Source organism: Aulonocara stuartgranti (genome assembly GCF_965226115.1).
Source record: "Aulonocara stuartgranti genome assembly, chromosome: 15".
NCBI lineage: Eukaryota > Metazoa > Chordata > Actinopteri > Cichliformes > Cichlidae > Aulonocara > Aulonocara stuartgranti.
The window spans coordinates 10,511,749-10,535,346 of NC_138951.1; the positions used below are offsets into that span (position 1 = coordinate 10,511,749).

The 23,598-nt window shown below is 41.5% G+C and overlaps 1 protein-coding gene across 4 annotated transcripts in view; it reads left to right on the forward strand.

Annotated features, from left to right (window-relative positions):
- The window catches only part of nhsl1b (NHS-like 1b), a 101,961-nt gene that overhangs the window by 12,006 nt on the left and 66,357 nt on the right, over window positions 1–23,598 (forward strand). Inside the window, exon 1 of one of the 4 annotated variants that reach the window (XM_082504394.1) lies at window positions 11,485–11,594. The exons of the other annotated variants lie outside the window; for them this stretch is intronic. Coding sequence (XP_082360520.1) covers window positions 11,555–11,594 — 40 coding nt within the window. The 5' untranslated portion in view covers window positions 11,485–11,554. Of the gene's footprint in view, window positions 1–11,484; window positions 11,595–23,598 lie in introns of those variants that run through there. 4 annotated transcript variants of the gene reach the window in all.

Sequence of the window (23,598 nt, forward strand, 5' to 3'; positions counted from 1 at the left end):
TCCTTGGGCATAGGGATTCATTGTTCCTCAGTAAACCTCAGCATGTCAGAACACTCAGCGTTATTAATGTTAATACTTGATGATTATGAGATGGTGTATTTATTCTGGTTTTTGTTGATACTGTTCTGTTTGACTCGATCACACCTTCACGAGTTTGTTGATAAGTTGCTTGGAGACAAAACAAGGCTCTAATTGTGATTAACCAGTGCACAGATTTGGTCTTAGCGTGGTTGGCCACACACAGCAGCAGAACGTCCTCGAGTCAGAACATCTGTTAAGTGAAAGTGGATAGAGTAAAGGACACGGCTTGCTTCCACGGTCCGATTAAATGTTTCAGGATTGTTGAATTATTGACAGAGAGAGCCACTGAGAGAGCAAGGGACCGAATTTATTGATTGACTTTACAAAAAAACTGTTGAACAGTGTACATATTCACATTCAAACACACACAACAATAGTTTTGTCCAGGTGTGTGTGTGTTTGTGTGTGTTCAAAAGAACAAGAGAGGACATTAATCGAGGCCCTCCCTTGCCACACAGTGAGAAGGGATTTTTTTGGAGTCGGTGACGGGGATTATGGGGAATATTATTTCATATGGCTACAGAATGGTTAATCTCCTTAAGCTCTGCTGGAGTCTGCACACCCATTTCAGTTACTGCCCATTAACGGAGGCTCCATGTGAAGCTGAAAAGACCAGGAAACAAGGGTGTATGTGTGTGTGTGTGTGTGTGTGTGTGTGTGTGTGTGTGTCCATACAATACCTGTTGGTTTATAAATGTTGAAAGACGGTTAGAAACATGAAATTACGGATAACATTAATTAAAGGATCCTTTTAATTATGTTGATATTTGAGCTTGTTTTTAATGCAATAGTAGTTATGTTAAAGTTCTTGTGAGGTCATGTGAATGGCTTTCTCTCATGTATTTCAACCACATTGTCATTCAGGTGCTGTTGCTGTTGGCTCAAGCTTTTCTCTGTCCCACACTCTGAGGTTTACGCTGGCTTCAGAAGGGGGCAGATTATAAATGCAAACCTGCTTTTTTTTTGCTTTCTAATGAGATTCTTAGACTCAAATTTGCCTCCTAATCCAAAAGTGCCCTGCTCAAACAGCCTTTGCAATGAAGTGAAAGCCTCTTGGACTTGAATGGTCAAACCTTTTAGGCACTGATATGTGTTTTGAAGGCTGCTGCCAGCTAATGTCCTGGTATATTGACTCAGCTGTGTTTTTGACCTTCTGTCTCTGTGTGTGTGAAAGGAGTGTGTGTGTTTGTGCGTGTGCTTCAGTGAGACAGGCTGTCATCGTCATAGCTGTTTGATTTGGTGTGTTCCCTAGTGTCAGGTAGGTTTTTTTTTTTTTTTTTGTTTTTTTTTTTGGAGTTATTATTATACACAGGTTGCCAAATAGATACAGACGCAGCTTCCAGAGAGTGGACACCACTCACACACTTCACTTTAGTTAATTCAGCTGTATCCCTGATCTGCCTGCAGGAGAAGTGTCTGTGGAAAACGACTGTAAACATGTGAACTGTTACAATAGCAAATAGTAAGTTAATTATGGTAAAAACATAGACGGTATAAAATATGCCAATTAACAGACTAATATTTCTGCCAAATAACAGACTAATAAAAAAACTAGAATTTCAACATCAAAAGTGAAAAACTAATTTTTTGTTCTATACTTAATGTGACCAGATGTCCCTCTTTATGTGGGAGTGAACTGGATTTTATTCCTTTCCCTCTTGTCCTACATCTTGAGATAATGTCCCACATTTTCAATTCAATTCAATAAAACTTTATTGATCCTGAAGGTTGGCCCCGAAGGAAATTGGGTAATTGACCGGTTCTCCACTTTTCTAAAGTCTGGCTTTTACTCGATATATATGAAGGGAAGTCTTTTAATTACAGTCAGAAGATCATGTACTCATCAGGGAAAGTTACAATTTAAAAAAAAAAATCCAAAATTTGCAGATGTTGGTGAGTATGATGACAACTAGCACAAAGCAAATTATATAATCAATATAATCTGAGAAATCTGAGTTCTTTGTCTTTTTCTGTTCCTGAAGACAGGAAGTATGTAATTGGTTCTTTTAATTGCCATAAATTTATTTTAAATTAGTTCAAATTCAAATTCAAATTTTATTTGTCACGTACACAGTCATACACAGTACGATATGTAGTGAAATGCTTGGACAACTGCTCGTGACCTAAAGAGAACAAAAAAAGGAAAAGGCTATGAATAAGATAGGAAATAAATATGAAAAATTAAAAAGGGTAAATTTAACTAGGAAGGAATAGAATATAAATTAAGGTTAAAAATGAAATAACTGTACAACACAAATTAGAATGAAGGGTAAATTTAACTGGGAAGAATAAGATAAAGATAAATATATAAATTAAAGTTGAAAATAAAATAACTGTACAACAAAATACACAATACACAATATAGAACTATATAAGAATGTATGAAGAAATCTAAATATAAATAAATATATACACAATAACAGCAGCTGTACAAGTATTAACCGGAAATGAAGAATATAGTGACCAGTGTTGTGCAAAACCAAAGTCCAGAAAGTCCAGTGTGTGTGTAAGAACTGTATGTGTGGGTCAGTACTGTGTGGTGGTGTGATTGAGAGACCGTATCGCCTGCGGGAAGAAGCTCCTCCTCAGTCTCTCTGTGTTGGTCTTCAGGGAGCGGAATCGCTTTCCTGACCTCAACAGAGAGAACAGTCTGTTGTTGGGATGGCTGAGGTCCTTCACGATCTTCCTGGCCTTGGTCCAGCACCGCCTGCTGTAGATTGAGTGCAGGTCAGGGAGCTCGGAGCGGATGGTGCGCTCAGCTGACCGCACAACCCTCTGTAGAGCTCGTCTGTCCTGCATGGTGCTGTTCCCGAACCAGGTTAAGATGTTTCCCGCCAGGATGCTCTCTATGGTGCACGAGTAAAAGTTCCTGAGCACCTTGGAGGGCAGTTGGAAGTCTCTCAAGCGTCTGAGGTGGTAGAGACGCTGTCGGGCCTTTTTCACCACGGTGTTGATGTGACAGGACCATGACAGGTCCTGCGTGATGTGAACTCCGAGGTATTTGAAGCTGTCCACTCTCTCCACTGGGCACTCGTTGATGACGGGGGTCTGGTAGTTCCTCTCCTGCTTGGTGCTGAAGTCCACTATCAGCTCCTTTGTCTTACTGACGTTTAGAAGGAGGTTGTTCCTCTGGCACCAGTTCTCCAGATTCCTAATCTCCTTCAGGTAGGCCGTCTCGTTGTTACCAGAGATCAGGCCCACCACGACGGTGTCGTCAGCAAACTTGATGATGGTGGTGGAGCTGGTAGTGGCCACACTACCAGCTAGTTTATGTTCAAAACATGTCAGCCAGTAATGGAAAATGCTTGGTGCAACTTTAAAATTCCTACAAAAAGTAATACCAATAAAATGAAAGTTGGTGGTGCTGCATCCCGTTTCTTTACAACAGAGATCTGGTAAGTTGCCTGTCAGGCGTGTTTTCGTACAGAATCCTGCAGAGTAACAAATGTTTTCATACTGAAAGAGTCTGGAGGCACCGTGGTCCCAGCTGTAGGTTATGAAGCAGACTTGTGGTACCGGTGTATCAGGTAACTGTTATTGTGCGCCTGTCAGTGGTATCATAAGGGCTGAAGTCACCGTAGCCCAGTTTCACTCGTGTTGAGTTCATTGGTGATCGAGAGGGATCTGGTTCCTACCTCAGAGCGCTTTTGTTTGTTCAGTGTGTGCATGTTTCAGGTTGTGCTGTAAGTGTACACAGACGCGGTGTTTTTGTGTCATTTTAACCCCCTCCTCTTGTTTTCTTTAACTTGATCACATATGGTTCCAGTGCAGGTTGTATTGTGTTTTTGATAGCTAAAACAGTTAACTTTTTAACTGCCTGTGAGAAAATGCATCAGCATATAACAAGACCGAGAAGAGAGAGAGGATGTTTCACCTTTTTAATTACTTTCTGTGCTTATTTGTGTGCAAATGTCTAATTTCTTTTTCCTCACTTGCGTCTCTTTCTCGGTTCTTAGTGAGAATGTGAGGGGTTGGGCAAATGAGTACTCCTTAGGTTTTAAGCAGCATCACTTGCTTGTAACAAAGAAGTAGTTTCCATGATGCATTTATGGAACTGGAAAATCCCAAATGATGGCAGAGTGGGAAAGATTTCCGGGTCACAGGTGGAGAGAGCACTCAAAGAAGAATAAGTTTGCATAATGAAAAGCACCCACAGTCTGCCTGTTTGCCTCCTGTGATCCTTAGATCTCTCCATCTATTGCACTCTAACACACGCACACACAAACCCACACATTCCTTCTTCGTTTGATCCGTTAGCCTCGGTGGGGCCCACAGTAGCTAAAAGGGCGGCACCACATAAAAGAAAACCCCCTCCTCTCTTCAGTTAAGTACCCTCAACCCCAACAGTGTGCTTCTACTCTCTGCTGGGATTGAGATGATTTCACCCAATCGGCTGCCTCTCCTACTGTCAAGGCCTCTTCTCCACCCCACCCCCAACCTCTTGGAAAAACTTGGGTCTAGAGGCCCAAAGGTCCTGAATGAAGCTGGAGCAGCGAGGCAGGTTAATGGGGCCGGTAAGGACTGTTGCCCTTGAGGGACCAGACCCTGAGTCCCTGAGCCCCCTGGATGTTTGGAGATGAGAGATGAGGATCTTTGTTGTGGGAAGACTGAGGCAGTGATGAGTGGTCTCGATGGAAATTGCAGATCCCCTAGGGCTGGAAGAAAAAAAAAACAGGGAAATCCCTCAATCTCTCTCTATCTCTCTTTTTTCTTTTTTAAATCATTCATGAAGAATCTGGTCTTTGTTCGGCATTCTATCACCCTGTTTGCTGCCTTGTCTTTCGCTTTAATATCTGCTCCTGTCAGTGTTTCTGTCTTCATTTCTCGCTTTGTCTTTCAAGTTGGAGAAACATTTATTTCTGATCGCTCTCCTGGACAAAACCTGAGTGCAGATGCAAACAAGCTTGTACTCATACTGTAATCGTGGGGTGTGTGCAGGCGCTCAGTGTGTACTGTATTGCATTGTAATGTCACTGTTATGTCCTCTTCTTTGTCCACTGCTCACTCCCTTTGACTGAACTTTCCAAACCAGTCAGTCAGGCTCACGGTATTTAGCACATCTCCTCCTTCTCCTCCTTGTCCTCTCATCATCCTCCCTCTTCCTTCTTCTCTTGTTTTGTGCATCTTTTCTTAAAGTGTTTTTTTCTGGACTGATCTGCGTGCCGTTGAGGCTGACAAGTCAGACAGGGCTATACACAACAGCGAGGGGAAAGAAAAAGAGGCTAATTCCCCCTGGCAAGACCAGTGAAGTTGCACACAAACACAGGCATTCTTGGCCAGTCTCGATCTCTCCCAGCATGCTGACCATTCGACAACAGTTCCAACTCAGTGGCTCCATAGACGGAGGGGGAGCTGTGACAGGGAGCGAGCGGAAACGAGAGGGTAAAAGAGAGGAGTTGAAAAGGCGAGAGGAGGGTGAAATGCAAGAGGATTAAAAAAGGAAGAAATGAGCAAAAATGGGGGAATTGGAGGCTTTTAACACACACATGACAACACAGACACACAAAAAGGAACTAATGAAGGCATTTTATTTGACTTTTTTGGACACATTTGGAAACTTGGAAAACATTTACACGCTATTTATAAAACTGCTATCGTTGCAGCCATGCTACACTTCATAACTATACACCGCAGCTATGAGCCCCTTGTTTTTTGGATTTATGAGCACAATTTTAGCTGCCTTGTTTCTTTTTTCACATTGTTTTACTTGTGGGATTAAACTATGTAGGAATTTCGGATTTTAAACAATTTTTGTTGATGGAAGCAAGAAGGAGAGGGGGGAAAGTGGGAAGGGTGAAAGGGAGGGACTAGCAGGGAGTTTATGGTAAACAGGCCTAATAGCATAACTGGGTGTCCTAATTGGTCAGGGATGAGTGTGCATTGTTCATGTATGTGTGTGTTGGGGAGAGAGAGTGAGGCTCTTCAGGAAAACAGCTGTCTGAGTGGCTTCTTAAGGCTGGGGGCATTAGGTCGGACGGAGCCCCCTTAACTGGCTAAACCGTCTAAACACACACACCCCTGTCTCTTCACCATATGGGAACCCAGCCCAGTAGGCTTTTCATGTGGTTGCGGGCTCAGGGAGTGGATGGGAAGGGAAGCGGTTTCAGGAGCAGGGAGGTGACACACGAGGTCTGAGCAGTTCTCCTCCTCCTCTCCTCTCCTCCTTGTTTCATCTCTTTGTTTCAACCAAACACTTTGAGAAGTCGGGGTTCATATTTTTCAGGGGCTTGCAGTGACACAGCGGTTCGCGGTTTGGACTCGACCCCAACAGTTTTCCTGTTGCTGCCAGAGTTTGGGCGGAGTGCTTTGGGTGTAGTTGACTAAGTTTTGCCACATGTGTGGTTAGGCAATTAAAGGTCGCACCCCAATACTCTGAGAAAGTCTTTCTTTTTTTTTTTCTTGCACACTTCGTCTAAACACTGATGTGATGCATGCGCGTAGAGATTGAGTAATGCTGGAATTAATCATCTGACTTATAAATATCCCATAACTACATCTACAGCATGACAAATATACCCTTAAAAAAGCTGTTTTTGCAAAGAATAATCCTTCTGCACTGACAGATTAACCCACTGAATTTTGAATTGTGTGGAGCTACTAAAGTCTGCCAAGCTCAGCCTCTCTCGCATATTACTTAATCTCTTCCCCCCATCACCCAATCCCACAAAGAAGCCCATTGTATGAGCTCACATCTACTACCGACCAGCGTAGACAGCTTGAAATGCAGTAACACCATAAGTCACATGGACACATGCGTGCACCCACACACACTAATGCACTACTTTTCTCTGGCTGGCTTTCTTTTGTGGGTCATTGGGACACTGTACATGGAAAGTGGTGACATTTGTATGTGTTTTAGATTTCCAAACTGGAAACACCTTGATGGGAATTTCATAACTGGTCTCTGGGCAACACAGAGACAGACGAGTGGAGTCTTTTGCACCTCCATATCTCTTGCAGCACAACTGGAATTAATTTGTTCTTCTTGTCTCTTTATTAATTTAGTTTCTTATCAATATGACTGATAATGATAGCAAACATTTGTAAATTTATGGTCAGCATTATTAAAACACAGTTATTAGTATCATAGTCACACCCAATCCGCTGCTTTTGCACTGTCTGCAGTTTGCGTCAGCGTTGTGAAGACACTGTATGGAGCTGACTCGTAATCACTGAGCCGTAATGGTGATGTTTTTCATTAGTTAGGCTAATGGCTATGATCTCATCGGTGGAAATGATTGCTTTGTGATGGCATCCAACACAGAGATTGCTGTTTACCTCCAGCACAGCTTAGTTTAGGCTGACAATGTAATTTTTCCAGGTATTTTGTTATATTTTTAAAGAAAAGGAAAGAGGGAAAAACAAATCCATCGGAAACTAATCGGGTGATATGGAGGTGTCTTTCTCTTTATAAATGTCTGTGATCAGCTTAAAAGAAACTTTTATTTACAGGAAATCCTGCTATTGCAATTAAGTTGCCAATGATACATTGACGTTTAAACCCCGGTCTTAATCTTATAATAGGAGACGATTTGAGGTAGAAAATCACCGGTGTTGCTGGTAACTTTAAAGATGGCTTTGTTCTATTCAGTAACCAACGACAGTTCGACAACACTCTGCACCACCCACCCTGCGGTTCAAATGCTCCCTGTCCTCTGCCTGTTGATACATTTCTAGCTATGGTTCAGCCTAAATATGGAGATTTTTCGAAACATGGACTCTTGCAAACATGATCTTTTGGGTCAGGCTGTGTGTGGCTTGTGTGTGGCTTGTAAAGCCACACACAGCCTAAACTTTGGTTTTCATAAACAGTTTTAAAAGCTGGTTTCTCTATCCAACTAAACGTAAACACAGAAATTAGTCCCCTGGGCTCTAATTATAGGACTCCTCAGTGGCTGTAGTGTTTTAGTGGGGCACTTAGGAGACTGCTCATTTTCCAGAAATCAGCTTTCCCAGATCTCAATGATGTTTGTACTGAGTACATAATTAGCCTGGCCTAATTTGGGTATCTGTGAGAATAAGACCCAAGGTGGAAAGTCCAGTTTGTGTCCTTACAGGATGCATTGATGATTTTAGGGGATAATGTTTACTTCATTCATGGACACAGTCTCACATGCACTCACTGCTACTGGTTATTGTGTTTCCAAGACTGTAGCTCTGAACTGCGGTCGGTGTGCCCCGCTACTGTGTGGTGGTGACATGTAGTGATAGGCCTTCTGTTGCTGTCTTTCCTCTGCTGCAGCCCTCCACTGATGCTGTCCAGACACACACACTCTCAGACACACGCATTGCTGCCTCATGATAGCTCAGCTGTCTCAAAGCTAGTGCCCAGTATTAAAGAAGTCTGTACTTCCTTTAACATCTTCATATTTTTTCCTTCTGTCTGCTTATTCCTTCACCTGTCTTTTTATTTCGCTAAGCTGTAGCAGTGATGGGATACAGCATGACCAAATGTTTTTAAGCTCAATCAGTGGAAAGACAGCGCAGCTTGATTTATGGTAAATACATGTGTGTGTCTGTTTGATTATGGTTGTGTCCATAATTGAAACCCTTGTCGATTTGTTCCCATGCTGATAATAAGTGTGAATTAAGCATCAAATGATGAGGAGTGTGAGAAAAAGTCTGGTCTCACGGACACTTGTGACACACACACACACACACACACACACACACACACACACACACACACACACACACACACACACACACACTCTCTGAGTGTTAAGATAAGAGTTAAAGCCCTCGGCGGCTCATGTGGCAGTGTTTTCAGTCCTGCGTGTCGACTCAGACCAAAGCCGCTGAAGCACAATATGAATCTGCACGTTTGTACCTGTGTGCTCTTTTATATTTAAAACACATCCCTAACATCAGTGAGTCTGTTCAGAATTTCTGAAGGTACTGAGGTGTTTGTGTTGTTACTGTTTCACACACTGAGTTTATTGCCTTTGTGTCTTTTCCTTCTCAGTATTTGTTGTCATATTTGTCTTCTGCCATTTTTCCAAATTCTGGATGTTTTAGAGACAGGAAGAAGAAGAAAAAGAGGAGGAAGAGGAAATGCAGGGCGCTTGGAAATAGAAATCCTTGCTTTATGGAAACGTGCATGTTTACATGCTTTTGTGTTTCTCCGAATGCTCAGTTGTTCACAGTTGTGGCAACAGCTCTCCGGCTTTTTGCACGTACCAGATTGTTGATACGTACACTCTGCCAGGCAGAAGAAGTTAGAGTGATGTGTGGGAGGAAGAAGAATGATAAATTCAGCGATGAACAGAGATAGAAAAAGTGTGGAGTGAAGGGAGTCAGACAACGGATGCTGTGAATATGCAGATAGTCTGCACGTGACTCCGTTGCTCAGATTTATTCAACTCTCCCTGCTACCTTGCTTTGGCATTTAGGTTAACCATCTCTTCCCTGATCACATTTCAGACCATGAACCATGAGCTAACCATTTGATAGCCATACATTTCTCAGCATCCTGTGGGAGATGCCACTGTCAACTACATCCTGTTCCATTTCCTGACCCCGTCACCAGTCTCCCTAAACCCCAGACCCTCGACAGCACACTCAGAACGCAGAGGAAAAATGCTCTTATTAGGACAACCGTCTCATCCAGTCGCCTGCCTTAGCATGTTCTTTGCGATTGTTTTCCAGTCCAGCCACAGGATGTGACACGTCTCTCGCCGTTGTTTCCTGCTGCATTGGAAAAGTAGAGCAGCAGTGATGAATTTGTCTGCGGAAAGGGTTAGCCAAAAAGGTTTCCGCATGCTCTGCAGGTTATGATTAAAGCAAACAATGTAAGCACCGGTGCGGAAAGTTGTTCACACACATAATTACCTCTTTTTTTTCTTTTTTTTTTTGAGTTTATTTTATATGGAGACCAACCTAAAATTTTGTGCATAGAACAGACAAAGGAAAAACATAATAGGTGCAAAAAGTAACCACATTTAAGTCTGTCTCAATAATCAAAATTGGTTTGGTAGAGTCCCGGCCTTTTCTCTTCTTAATTGTAAGTAGTGTCTGTAATTGCATCAGGTTTAGAGGACCTCTTTGTGTACCAGTGGAGGGGATGAGGAAACGGGCCAGGAGGCAGAGAAGGAAAATGGTGACAGGATGATGGGACACTTGGGAGCAGAGGGTAAAAGTCAAGATGCTGCTGAAGAGGTGAAGAAGTGTAGAGGTGGGGAGACCTGAACCGAGCATTGAGGATGGGGGATGTAAGAGTTATTTTACATTGTCGCTGGACCAATGAAACAACATGATAAATGTGTAAAATTACAGAAAAGGAACTTCCTGTTATTTAATTGTTTATAAGTTAATTAATTACTTTGGTGTACTGTGAATAGGAGTAGGGGTGTACAGTTAAAAGTTCAAACTCTATGCACTCCTTCACATTTTCTAAAGCACATTTTCAATTCTTCGCTGGGCTGATTTTGGACCCCGGGCCTTATGTTTGACACCCCTCATTTAAAACATAAAAGTTCGGAAGGTGAGACAGGTAGTTGGGAACTTGGAGTCCCGTACAAGCTCGCTTTCTCATTGGTGGCTCAGATCAAATGCAACCTGCCCATTCTTCAAGCTTGATTGCTCAGCAGCTTAAACGCACAAAGAACCTATTTCACAAGTGTGTGTTCTTCACGGCGTATGTACCACTGACCCCCAACTTGATACTCAAAGAGGCCCGAGGACCCGCTAGAAGAGAGTGTGGACCATGCCTCATTGCCCTGGTAACAGCAGCCTCTGGCAGATAACAACTGCATCACCGTAGCAACCTTGGGGTTCAGGGGGGGTCACCACTTAGGAGCTCCTTTGAATACATCACTCCCCTCACACACCCCTTTTTCTTCATGACAGGTTTTTGATTGGCCATCGCGTGTGTGTGCGCTCCACGCGTGCAGCGAGGCGGTACAGACACCGGAGTATGTGATTTGAGCATGTGAGTGTATACAAGTCTTTGAATTGATGTTAGAAGTGAAATTGGACTTTTTGATGCTTTTTGATGGAGCATGTTAGCTGTGTAGTTATTAGATAGCATCATGCCTGTTAAAGGGATTAGGATTTGGGCCCGGAAGCAAAGGAGGAACCCCTATGCAGGTTTGTGTGTTTGATAGTTTTGGAGTGTATGTGTAGAGACAAATTGTTTGTACACACATAGGAACAAATTCAAGAACCGCGGTTGTGTTTAAAAACTCAGCAGACTTTTAATGGAATTGTCTTCAAAAATTTGCAAGAAGATGGTGTGAAGTCAGAGGCAGAATTAAAGGAGTCGAGGGAGAGACTGGGAGCTAAAATAGGAAAATAAAGGTGTGAAGAGTGTGAATTGGAAAAAGAAAGGTGGGGGAGAGATACAAAGCTGGTGGTAATCAGCAAACAGTGCAGTGTAGGCTGAGAGCTTCCTTTGTTCAGACTGTTGGTTTTCTGGGATGGGTAAAGAGAAGCTGGATTCTGAGACTAAGTTGAATAGTGGACAGAAGAGTGAATGGAAAAAGACGGAGATACAGATGCACTTGTCATTGCAGGTGAATTTGATCTATTTTCTTTCTATTTACACAGTATTTAGGTTATGTTATCGGTCACTACTGCTGTGAACTTGAATGATTAGTTAAACTGGGGATGATTGTAAGAGATTATTGAGCGAGACAGCTAAGCAGGTTGCTTCTTTTTAGAGGTCAGAGGTTGCAGCCTTTGATGCAGCTTTAACAATAGCGGCGTTACTCGGTAATAGTGTTGCATATAATTTGATATATTTTTTTAATTTACCCTTTTTTACTGTGTTATTAATCAGGATTTTCATCAGCATATGACACCTTTGAGCACTGATGATGAAACACTTGCTCTGTGTGGCTAAAAATTCACATAATTGTCATGATTTAGATACTGCGGCAATAAACTGAGTCCTGTTAAAGCCTATGTTAACACTGTCTGTATCTGCAAATGTTTTGAAGGCTATAGTTCAATTTGATATCAAACACCTTTTAATATAATTCCATAAAAGTTGATTTTTTATTAAATTTACTCAGATTGTGTACCTAATGATGTGGGAACTCCGGATGTTTTAATTAAATTTCTTCATTGTACTGTGTACAATAGAAAAAGTAGACCCTGTACATTGTATACATATCCTTTGACATGCAAAAATCTTGAGTCACGCTTCATTTCTTTATGTTTTGCTTGGAAAAAAAGAAATAGGTGCGGTGATTTATTGAAGGGTGTGCACACATGAATGGACATTCAACGCTCTTCTTTGGATGTTTCTGCCTTTTGTGTTTTTTCTCTGCTTTAGTAATGTTGAGGTCCGGGTCTGAGGAAGCCAGTCTATAACTTATTGTTACTTTTCTGTGTTCATAATTGCATCGATTTTGGTAAGATCTCCAACACCACTGGCTGAAATTCAGCCCCAAACTACAACAGAGCCTCCACCGTGTTTTAAAGATGGCTGTAAACACTTATTGCTGTACCTCTCTTCTGACCTCCTCTGTAAATATTGATGACAGTTAAGCCAAAAATGTCAAATTAGGTTCAGTGTGTTCCTTTTTCTTAAGTATATGACATTCAGATAATATGAAATGATAGTTTTTAGGCCTGTAACTTAATCCTTTTGTGCGCCACTTGTCCAGTTTCCGCAATTTTAAGGACACACTGCACACCATGTAGGTATGGCAAGTTTTTTTTGACTAATAGCTCTTTGGGAATCACCTTAAAGGTGCAAAAAATGCTCCTTTTATACCAACACAAATATTGAGCCGCTCACCGAACCATGCCGGTTTCTCAGCGATAGCGTTAGCCAATGCATAACTAATATGACATGACAGATAAATGTTAGCCACTGATAGACTGATGACAATCAAGAAGATTTTTATTGGCCGATATTAATGTTTGGCAGTGTTGTGCTTAGTTGCCAGCTAGTTAGGTACAACAGGCCAGCACTAATGCAGTCTAAGCAGTCCTGCAATAGGTCCAGCATTAAGGTAAGTAATAACAAATATTTATTAATTAGAGTTCAGTTCAACAGCATTTCAGATTAATCTCCAAAATGACCAGTTCTTCTTTAGTATATAGCATATAAAATGTTTTCAGAAATAATAATTTGTATTTAATTAAATGTGAAAAAATAAAGTAATTTGCAGAGACAGCTTCACTGGGCGATAGTGATTGTCTGGTCATTTTTTGCGTAGCAGCAGGAGAGATTTTATTGATCTGTATCACACAGCAGGACAGTTTCTTACTCCTTCTGCCAGCCTCCCACCACACATGTATACGTACACCCTTACCATGCAACACTACCTTCAACCCCTCCAGTAATCACTGATCCAAGGCGTGACATTGCTCATTAGCTGAATGAAACCGTCTTGTATTTGCTTTTTCTGACACAGAACTGGAATCATAGGAGTGGCTCAAGAAGAAAAATCTGAAGTCATGTCCTCCTTTTGAATCTCTATCTTTGTTATGTTATAGCTTCAGCTCCCGCACCTCCCACCCTCTTGCCCCTTCATGCCGTCCCTCCTCCTCTGTCTCTTCCACCTCCTCACATCAGCCTTAGTGGCCTTGATGAGCACTGAGTCATATAGAGCGATTGTGAACATAAGGTTCCTTCTAAGACACGCACAGACTCGAGTACACTGTGTGTTTCTTGTTCACTTTTCAAACCTTTAAATATTTTTCTGTGTTGCTTCTGGAAAAGCATCTGAAATGAATGCAGGTTAGGTCAGACGGACAGCATGGAAGCTTAAACATTGAAAGGAACAAACGGTCACGAATAACGTCTAATATGACTTCGAGGAACCATGTTGGGTCTCTGTGCCAGTAAACAAACATTTCCTCTTTCTCTCAGGCATTAATCACGGGGTAATTGAGTGCCTGTCAGTTGTTGTTGCGTCTTTATTTTGCTGTGTCTTTGCAGCTCCATTATCTATGTTCATTCATTCTGAATCACATCTCAAACGTGTCGTAACACAGCTTTCGGGGTCGTCCTCAGTTCACAGAAGAACTGAGCAGCATGAATGAAACTCTCGTGGGGGGATTTTTTTGTTATTAGGCGTTTATCGTTGCACAGCTTGCGACTTGCACATAATAATTAAGAGAACTCCAGATAGGAGCAGAAGCCTATTAGTAGCGTACCACTGTGGTGAATAAATTCCCATTTTTATTTTGTCTTACTGGTTCTACAACTAACTGGGATGTGCTCAAAGCACTAGGAGGGATTTGGTTTTGTCAGTGGGAAATGGGAAGTGAAAAGAATTGCAGACATATTCAAAACCTGCATGGATGTACAGGAGCGAGTCACTGCTGCAATTTCCCAGTCTCAGTGGGCCCAGATCGGGAATGCAATGATTCAGCTGTTTTGACAGTCAAATGTAAATCTGAGCCAGTTTTCTCAAACACCATGATTTTGAGCTCATTTTGCATCATGGGTAACATACAGCCCACTTTGATCTGAATAGGGCCGAACTTACTTACTAAGGCCGAAGAAGGTTAACTGCACATTTAATTCCATTTAATATAAGAATAAAAGTGCAAATTCAGCAGCACGTCTCGGTTTTTCTCCGTGATAAAGAAATGCTGCTGAAGTAAATGAACGACATCTATGTCAGAATGTGTAAAATTACTGAAAAACCGCAAATTTGTTTTATAGCTGATGGTGAAATGCTGATATTAAGTCAAGAGGTTAATGTTTACCTCTTGACTTAATTAATTAATTTATTAATTTAGTGTAGTATGAATTACAATGGCGAAGTCCCGTATTGGTAAAATTGTAAAGCTTGTGAAAATACAGTTTAAAGTCCAAAATCTATGCAACTATTCACAGTTTCATCCAGATTGTTGGATTAGAGTCTTTTCCAGGCCAATTCTGGCTCTGGGACCTTATGTTTGACATCACTTATTTAGACACACCAGCTCTCTTTCTTTTCTTGGTCAAGTCTAATCTCACTTCATGTTTGACAGTGCTGCATTGTACGACTCACTCAGTTGAGGTCAACACAATTGCTATCATCCTCCTCTGAAGGCTAAAAATCTCCTCTTTCATACTCTGATTAGGAATGGTGAAAAGACCTTTCGCACCTGCATGTATCACTGAGCATGCCTTTAATTTTTATTGAACATGGAGGCACATCATTTCTCGAGGTCTGAGTTTGAGTGCATTAATGGTACGTTTGTACGGACCAAAGCATCTGCCGAATGAATCTAATGTCATGTTTCTCTTCTCTCCACATGTTTTGCGATCGCCCCTCAACATCTATCCAACCACTTTACCACTCAACGTGCAACTCCACAGGTAAGTGGGGTTTTTTTTTTTTGCCATTTTTTTAATGATGTTTTGTAATACTAGAAATTCCCCTGACACACACATAGTCACTGATGAACCAGAATATAGGCCTGATTTCTTAAAATAAACGTCAGAAATGTGTGAAGCTCTGTACATTATGAATGCACTCGGATTCAAATAATGGTGTTGTGTGTTTAGAGTGGGTAAAACACAACAGTCGAAAAGCCCTCAAACTGTCTCCTCCTCCCTGACGTGGGAACAGAAAGTGAAATAATGCCTCTGAGATCATTAACCTCAGTGTTTTGTCAATGCTATACCATGCAGAGCCCGCAGGCGCCGTTCTGTTTTCCCCTCTGCATAATTCACACACACACGCATGAATCCATAGTCGTGCAGGCTCACAAGCAGCGCTTTTGGTAACCGTCCACACAAACTCCACTTCTTCTGCCCAGCCGTGAAATGTTTTCTCTCACTGTAGTGCTCTGACCTGCTCTCACACTCTGCTGACCCGTATCACTTCTTTTCCCACTGGTCGTCTTTCTGTCCTGCCAACAGCCTGTAGCTACAGCTGGCTTGTCAGCCACTTAGAGCTGATGATTTAAAAGCATTTGTATTGTTTTAACATGGGGGGAAAAAGTTTTTTGTAAAGAACTGGAACTGCCCTTTCTGGGACACAGAAGGTTACAAAGGTGCCACAGGGGATTTCACCCAGTTCGTGGTTGTTGAAGTTGTGTACTTAGGTAGTCTTGTCAGTTGACTTTTTACAGGTATAATCAACATGGCTTTTGAAGCAACTATTAAAATATTGACTATTATCCAGAAAAAAAGGATATTTGGAGATCATGGACTATGTTATATAGCTTGTTGTCTCTCGTTAAAGTCTTTAAAGGTACAGTGTGGAAATTCTCATCACTAGGTGTCAGTAGATTGCAGATTACAGTCAATTCTGTCTGTTCGTAAATCTAGCTACGGTGGCTGCTGTAGGACAAACACACAAAAAAAGGAAGACAAACTTTTTACTTTTTTCAAACTCTTATTTGCCAAAATTACATCCGGTTGTACTTTTCGAATTTACTTACTTTATATTTATGCAGGTGCAGGCACAAATTTAAATTTAAATTTGTTCTCTTCTTCTCCGCCTTTGATGTACTATGTGGTAAGGTTGGGCGATATGTAAAAATTTTCCAACCGATAACCCTCAGTCCAATACGCGATGATAGGTGATATATTCGTGCAGGCACAGACTTTTCGATGGGCAGAGCAATGTAATCATGCACAGACTGATTTGCACATTAAGAATTTAGAAGTTTTGTTTGGAGGGAATATTTTACCTTCTTTTCTTGTTTGCTTCAGTATTAATATAGCTACTTTTTGGATTATTCATTTATTTATTTATTTGAGATGCACCAAATTGCACCAAAGAATAGATAGATATATATGTAGATAGATAGATATTTTTTTTATGTTCGCTGGAAGAGACATTTTCATTTTTAACTTGCTTTCTGTTTAATTTTGTATTTGTTGTTTGGCAGAGTGTGTAAGACAGATAAACGCTGGAATGACCTGCAAACACAGTTATAGTGGAAAAAAGAAGCCATTTTATCTTTGTTTCCCTCCCCACCATTGTGTTTTTTTTATTTAAATGTTTTTTTTCTTTTCTGAACATTGGCTACTGCCTTTCTTTCTTTCTTTCTGTTATGAGTTTGAGGAAATGAATCGCTGCATTTGGGCGCACTCTGGGGAGGATGCTTTTAAAACAGAGCTATTATTTTTTTCGTTGACTGCTTCTCTTAGCTTCAACCAACATTATTAGCAAACTTACTCTTGAGCGAATAAATAAATCGCCCTTGTAAAAACAATTGGTGAAATACTTCGTACAATCGCCAAACCAAGGAATTTGGCTGTTCTCTAGCCACATATATAAATTGCAATTACGGTACGCGACACACCAATGTCCATGTTGGCCACTTTATTCGAAATGGGGCGGGAACATGGCGCCTTTTACGACCTGACGCATTTTTAATACAGTAAAACTAAGTTTATGAGAATGCATCACTTTTAATACTCTAATAATTCTTTAGTAGTAAAATATTCTTTTTTTCCATTAAGTAACATCAAACGACTGATTGCACCTTTAAATTGTGGAAACATTAAATGTGGGAAAAGATGGCCTTTAGAACAAAGAGTGGCTGCTGTTTAAAAACCTCTGTGTTGACATCTTGATAGGACTAAATTAGTTTTCAGTCAATGGAACATGAATTGCATGCCATTTCAAGTTTCTAATGATCCATTACAGTTTGCTTTAGCTCAGTTTAAAGTATCGCTCCCTTTCTTTGCCTTTGGCTTGGTTAATCAGTTGGTAAACATGCATGGAAATGGCTAAAGTTTATTGCCTGTTATAAAGGTACATTATGTTAGAGATTCTTTTGAAGATATCTGACTGTGTCCAGATGTAGATAACATTTATGCGTTGGACTGTATGGTGTCTCCCGAGCTTGCTTCTCCTGAAATGAGGTTACGTGTACATGTAGGTACATGTGTTATGAAGAGCTGTAGGCGACACTGGAGCTTGTGTGTCTCTAAAGGTTATTAACTCTGCTATTCTCAACTCATTATCTGAGCCTTTGGGCAAAAAAATAGATGAACTATCTGTTCTCTACAACCCTCCTATCTTCTCTTGCAGGAGTATAAAATATTTGACTCTGCAGTGGAGAGAATATCTTTGTGCTGTTAGTATGTCTCACATCACAATTTTTCAATCAGTGAATCTTAAAGCCCTGAAAACTTACATTTAAATCTTTAAAGCGTTGTGAAAGATTTATCTATACGATGCATATCATGTTTTTGGGGCTTTTTTAAATTAAATCTTTTGATAAGATTGGATAGATTTTGTTTTCAAATATTCCTGGATTCTGATTAATACATATAAAGAGGGGGGGATATTTTTTTAATATAGTTTTGCAAAGCTGTTGTAGTTTTGCCACTATAATCTTGCCTGAGCTGTTCCTCCGAGGGTCATATCGCTTTAGACCCCCCCCCCAAACAACTTTCAGATCGCAGTGTCGGACCATTTTTGTGAAAAAGCATTACCAATCCAACACCTGCTTAACAGCATGTTTAGCCAGCTGTGCAGGGTGAGAGGGTAAGCTGGGTGTTACTGAAAGTAAATGTGCGGTTATCCCCTTGCTTGACCACATTATGACTCCCTCCTTACGGATGCATGGATTTTTACGCCACCTTACAGTTCGGTCATTTAGAGTGTCTTTAAATATGTTGGATTTCTGATGTTTTGAGGCAGCTCAGCTCATCTTATAAAATGTAACCCTCTCTTAGTGCTTAGAAAAAGCTAAAGATCGGTCAGGATTACTACATTCAACGCATGATTGTTATTCCCATCTGCGGTACTTGAGAGTGTATATTTGGGAGTGTGGCTCTGTTATGGCACCTGATTCTCTGTTTGTCTGAGGAAAGGTGGAGGCAGGGAGAGGAGCACCATGCCCCTAGCATAGAACAGAACAGGCACCAGTAAGGACATATGCTCACCACCCACTTAATTAATTAATTGAGAATACAATTATCTAATCCATCCAAACATATTCAGCTTGGCTACGGCCTCCCCAAAGACCTCCTTAATCTCCATTAACAATAAACCAAAATAATTAAATGATACATTGCCTTACTTCATAGAATTTAAGCCTAAAGAATCATGCTGACAGATGTCTTTAATTTACTACACCAGGATATCTTTTATAACTTCTTTACACTGACAGAAAGGGGAGTTTCACCGGTCTGTTCAACATAAAATCTTGGTGGGCTATATGTGGGCTGCGATGCAGAATGAGTTTGACATCTGTGATCTAATCTGTCAGTCACATGACAATAACTCAGGACATTCATTGAGAAATGTTTCCAGCACTTTGTTGAATCTGTGCCACAAAGAATTAAGGTAGCTCTGAATCCAAAAGGGGGTCCAACGCCATATTAGCAAGGTGTGACTACTGAAGTGGCTGTTGAGTGGACGTGACATTGATTAATGGGTGAAAGGTGCTACTGCGATGGTCTTTACGCCCAGCCTACAGACAGCTATGCAGACCCTCGTCTGCATGTTGTAACGGTGTCACTAAAGCGTCACAAACGACCGGTCTGTGGTTGAAAAACCCTCTTGGTAACCTCTACACAAAAGGACACAATTGCAGTACCATATATAGAGCATGAAAATGAGTAGGCATGGACAAGTGTTTCAAAGCGGCTTGGGAATGTCCCGCCACTTTAGGTTGGTTTCTGTAGCTTAAATAAACAGCTGTATAAAGGGCAATAAGCTGAGCTGTCAGCTGATGTGGGCTGGCACTGACATCATCAAAAGTGTAAAGCAAATGAGGGTGACTGTTGTCTAGACAAGTGGGAGGTAGAGAGATCAGCCACAATAATGGAGTATAGCATCAGTGGATAACTCGGCTGAAGAAAGGCCACCTTATGGTCTGCTGACTTTACGGCTCTGTTTTATTGAGGCTGTGGAGGCTACTGGATGCTGTAAGGAGTTTGTAAAAACATCAGCTGTCTGACTCCTTCTGTCGTGTTAAAAAAGATCCTTTGGAGTCTCCCCACACTTTCCAGAAAACTATAAACAGTACTTTATTCCAATCTAGTTCTTTTCCTGCTTTTTAAAAAAAAATTTTTATTGTCAGCTTTGAAGAATTTGTGTGTTTGTATGTGTTGCCAGTGGACACATTCACTTCACTCTGCCTCCTACAGAAAACCAGCAGTTCATCTTCTGCTCTCCAAGTTGTTTTTGGCTGCAGCAGTGTGTCACTTGTAGCCAGAAACTAATGCTGAAGACTTTTCCCTGGCTTTCAGAGCGCCACAACTCTTACCTTAAGATTCAGTATTTTAGGAATTTGACCCATATCAAATACTTACAGTTGGGATTCCTTAGCTTTGATTTTTTTCTTTTTCTGTTTTTTGCCATTTTTTTAAAGACGGATTTTTTTTCTTATGGGTTATTCAACTTAACTGTGTAGTAAACATACGACCCGAGGGCCAGAATCGGACCATCAAAGGTCCATGTGCGAAATGATGGGACATGCCTGCTATATACTTCATTTATAGTTTATTAATGGGTAATTGCAACAATTTTCTGTCTTTTGAGTAAAATAAAGCAAACACACAAGTTGACCAGAAAGATCCAAATATGTCAAAATAACATAATGTGATTTTCAGCAGTTTTTTTAAGTTTTGGACATGGTTAGCTTTGTTTTAGCCTTTTTTCAAAATCATTACATTTGTTGACTATCCTTTAAGTTGTAAGATGAATGATACTGTAAAGCAAAACACACACAGAAATAAAAAATATCACAGAGCCCAGCTGCACTGGAGTTTTTCTTCCCAGGAATATAAGCCGGTTTGAAAATATTTTGGAGCCCTGCAGGAAGAGAACGATCAGGTGAAACCTGAGATGCAGTGGAAAAATACAAACAGTACCTGTCCTGAACGGGGCTGTAATTCCAGTTTTTAATCTTCTTTTATTTATCTTATTTTCTGGAAACACAACCTTCTCAGAGCCTGTGGCAGCACTTACAAGTACATGTGCGCTATCACAGTCGGCGTGAAGTGTTAGCCAAGCGTATGCAAACAAATAAACAGAGAAGACACCGGCAAACACATACCCAGACTTATGGACGTCTGGATGCAGATGCATATTTTCACCGGTAAGACATGCTCACAGCTGCACACAGACGCACACACATAGAGGGAAAGTCCCTGCTGCAGCGGTGTGCTACGGGTGGGTGGCCGCGACCAGCAGTGGCCTTTGGCTTTGAGTCCAAGGTGGGCTGAGAGTTTGTGTTCCACCCAACCCCCTTGGTGGAGAAACACAAAGAGCCACTGTGTTTAAGAAAAGAGTGAAGGTATGATAAGGTGGAGAGAGGTCTAGAGAAATGGGGTGGTGGGGGTGCTGGAAAAATGTTGAGTGATTTCTGGAATGCTTCAGAGAGATTTGAGATGGACAAACAAAGAAAAGCAAGCTGAGGAGGGAAGATGAGCCTGAGACAGAGGAAGATGACACAAAAGGGATGAGGAGAGCCAGAGAAAGACAGATGGAGAAGAAGGAAGGAAGGAGGGAGAAGTAGAGGGTAGCCAGATGGGACTCCGCTCTGAAACTTGTGACAGCCCGTGGGAGGAATATCTTTGCGAAACTCTTTTTCTGATTGGTGTGTTTGTTTTTGACAGCCGTACTGTGTTGGATGGTTAATCATAGCACAGCAAAAATGAACTCTCTCTTTGTTTATATTACTCTGTGTGGGTGTATTCAACTCGGACGCTCTATTTTTGAATCGATCTATTGTGTGACTGCGTGTGTGTCCTCCCCATTTCCTCCATGGCTTGTCTCTAAATTGCCTTGAGACGGCGGCGTGTAACGGCTGGAAGGCAGAGCAGCAAGCAGTTCTGGCCGGCAACTGCTGATCTGGATTCTGCTCTTAAATCCATGTCTAACAGGATGGCTTGCTTAGGGAGCTGTACTTGGATCAGGAGTAAGGAAAGTAAAGCCAGCGTGAAAAGAGGTTGCAGACTAGAATCTGTGCAAATGTGTGCGTGTGTGTTGTCGCTAAATTAAAGCTGGTCCCAGTCCAGCGTTTAGAGGAGGTTTGCGTCGGGTTGATGTATTGCTACGAGCCTGGATAAGAGGGATGAGCTCAGAATAACGAACATTTTTGCCTCCCTCTGTGGGTGTGTGTGTGTGTGTGTGTGTGTGTGTGTGTGTGTGTGTGTGTGTGTGTGTGTGTGTGTGTGTGTGTGTGTGTGTGTGTGTGTGTCAGACAGCTCACAGCTGTAGAGGGCAAAAAGCCAGACCCAGAGTCAGCCTCTATTGTCATGATAACGGTCGGCCTACCGTCTGCTTAATCAGCATAATTCTGCCTCTCAGTCTTTCTGTCTTTCATCCTCTGTCTAAATCTCATACTCTCTCTCTGTCTGTTTATCTTTCCATCTCTTTTCTTTATCATCTAACCCTCATCTGTCTTTCTTTTCTACTTTTATGTCTTCTTTTATCCCTCCACATCGCCCTCCCCTCTAAATCAGCGTTAATGCCACCGCTGAGTGTCTCTGGAAGAGCTGCAGCTCATATGCGTTTCTGTACACACACACACACACACACACACACACACTCACACACGTACACGTCTTGTTGTGGGTGAGGGCCACACACGCGCTTGAATGGCTGAGCTGCGAGTCTGCTGCTACTGCTATTTCACACATCCTGGCTTTTATTAGAGTTTTCCTCTCACGGTGTTCCACTTGTGTGCTTGTTAAAAAGGCTTTATATATGTAAACACATGGCGTAATTATCTGCTGTGTTGTTTTTAACTCACACCTTCTCCCTCTCGCGCGCACACACACACACACACACACACACACACACACACAAAGACAGCAGTTTCAGCAGTGGTCTGCGTCACCTGTAGTGAGCAGGTCCCAGTGGGATTTGATGGGCGTCTTGCCAGACTGGAATCCTGGTGGGTTGCCAGATTGGCTGTCAGCAGATGAGCTGAACTTTGCCTCTGACTAAATATCCAGCTCTGACCCTTTTATTTTTGACATTCCTCTTTTGGGAGGACAGCTCAAAATCGTTGTACTTTAATACTACTGAAGTCTAGAGTAAATGATTTGTTGCACTAGTTAATATTCAAATGTGATGAACATTAGAATATTTTCGTCATTGTCCCTACCCAGTTTTTTTCCATTTCAAGATCACTACAAATGACAAAAGGAATCACTGAGATTGGCACTAAAACAAAGTGTCTAATAAAGAAACTGCATTTATTTTAAAAGTGACATTCATATGGTTCATATTTCCTTAATTAATAGCCCAGCTAGACAGATCAACTTTGAAATTAAAATTAAATATACAGGAGATTCAGACGTAGCAACACCCTTAGACAAAAACTGGTTCATCCCAAAGACAAAATACCCCAAAACAAACTAAACAACATGGTGTATTAGGTGCAGTGCACAGAAGAAACCAAACGGCGACTCCTCAAGTGCATAGCACAACACAGGAAAGCCACCTCAACGGGACAAGACTCAGCAGTACATCTGGAACTGTGGGAACATCTGCTCACATTTTGGACCAAGGAGACAGACGGTTTGTAAGGACTAAAGGAGGTTGTCTACCTTAGTTATGAATGATGAGTGTTGAACAGAGTTTGTTGCTTACGACGCCAGCTACCGGCCACCTACAGTCTACAGTCCACCTACAGTCTACA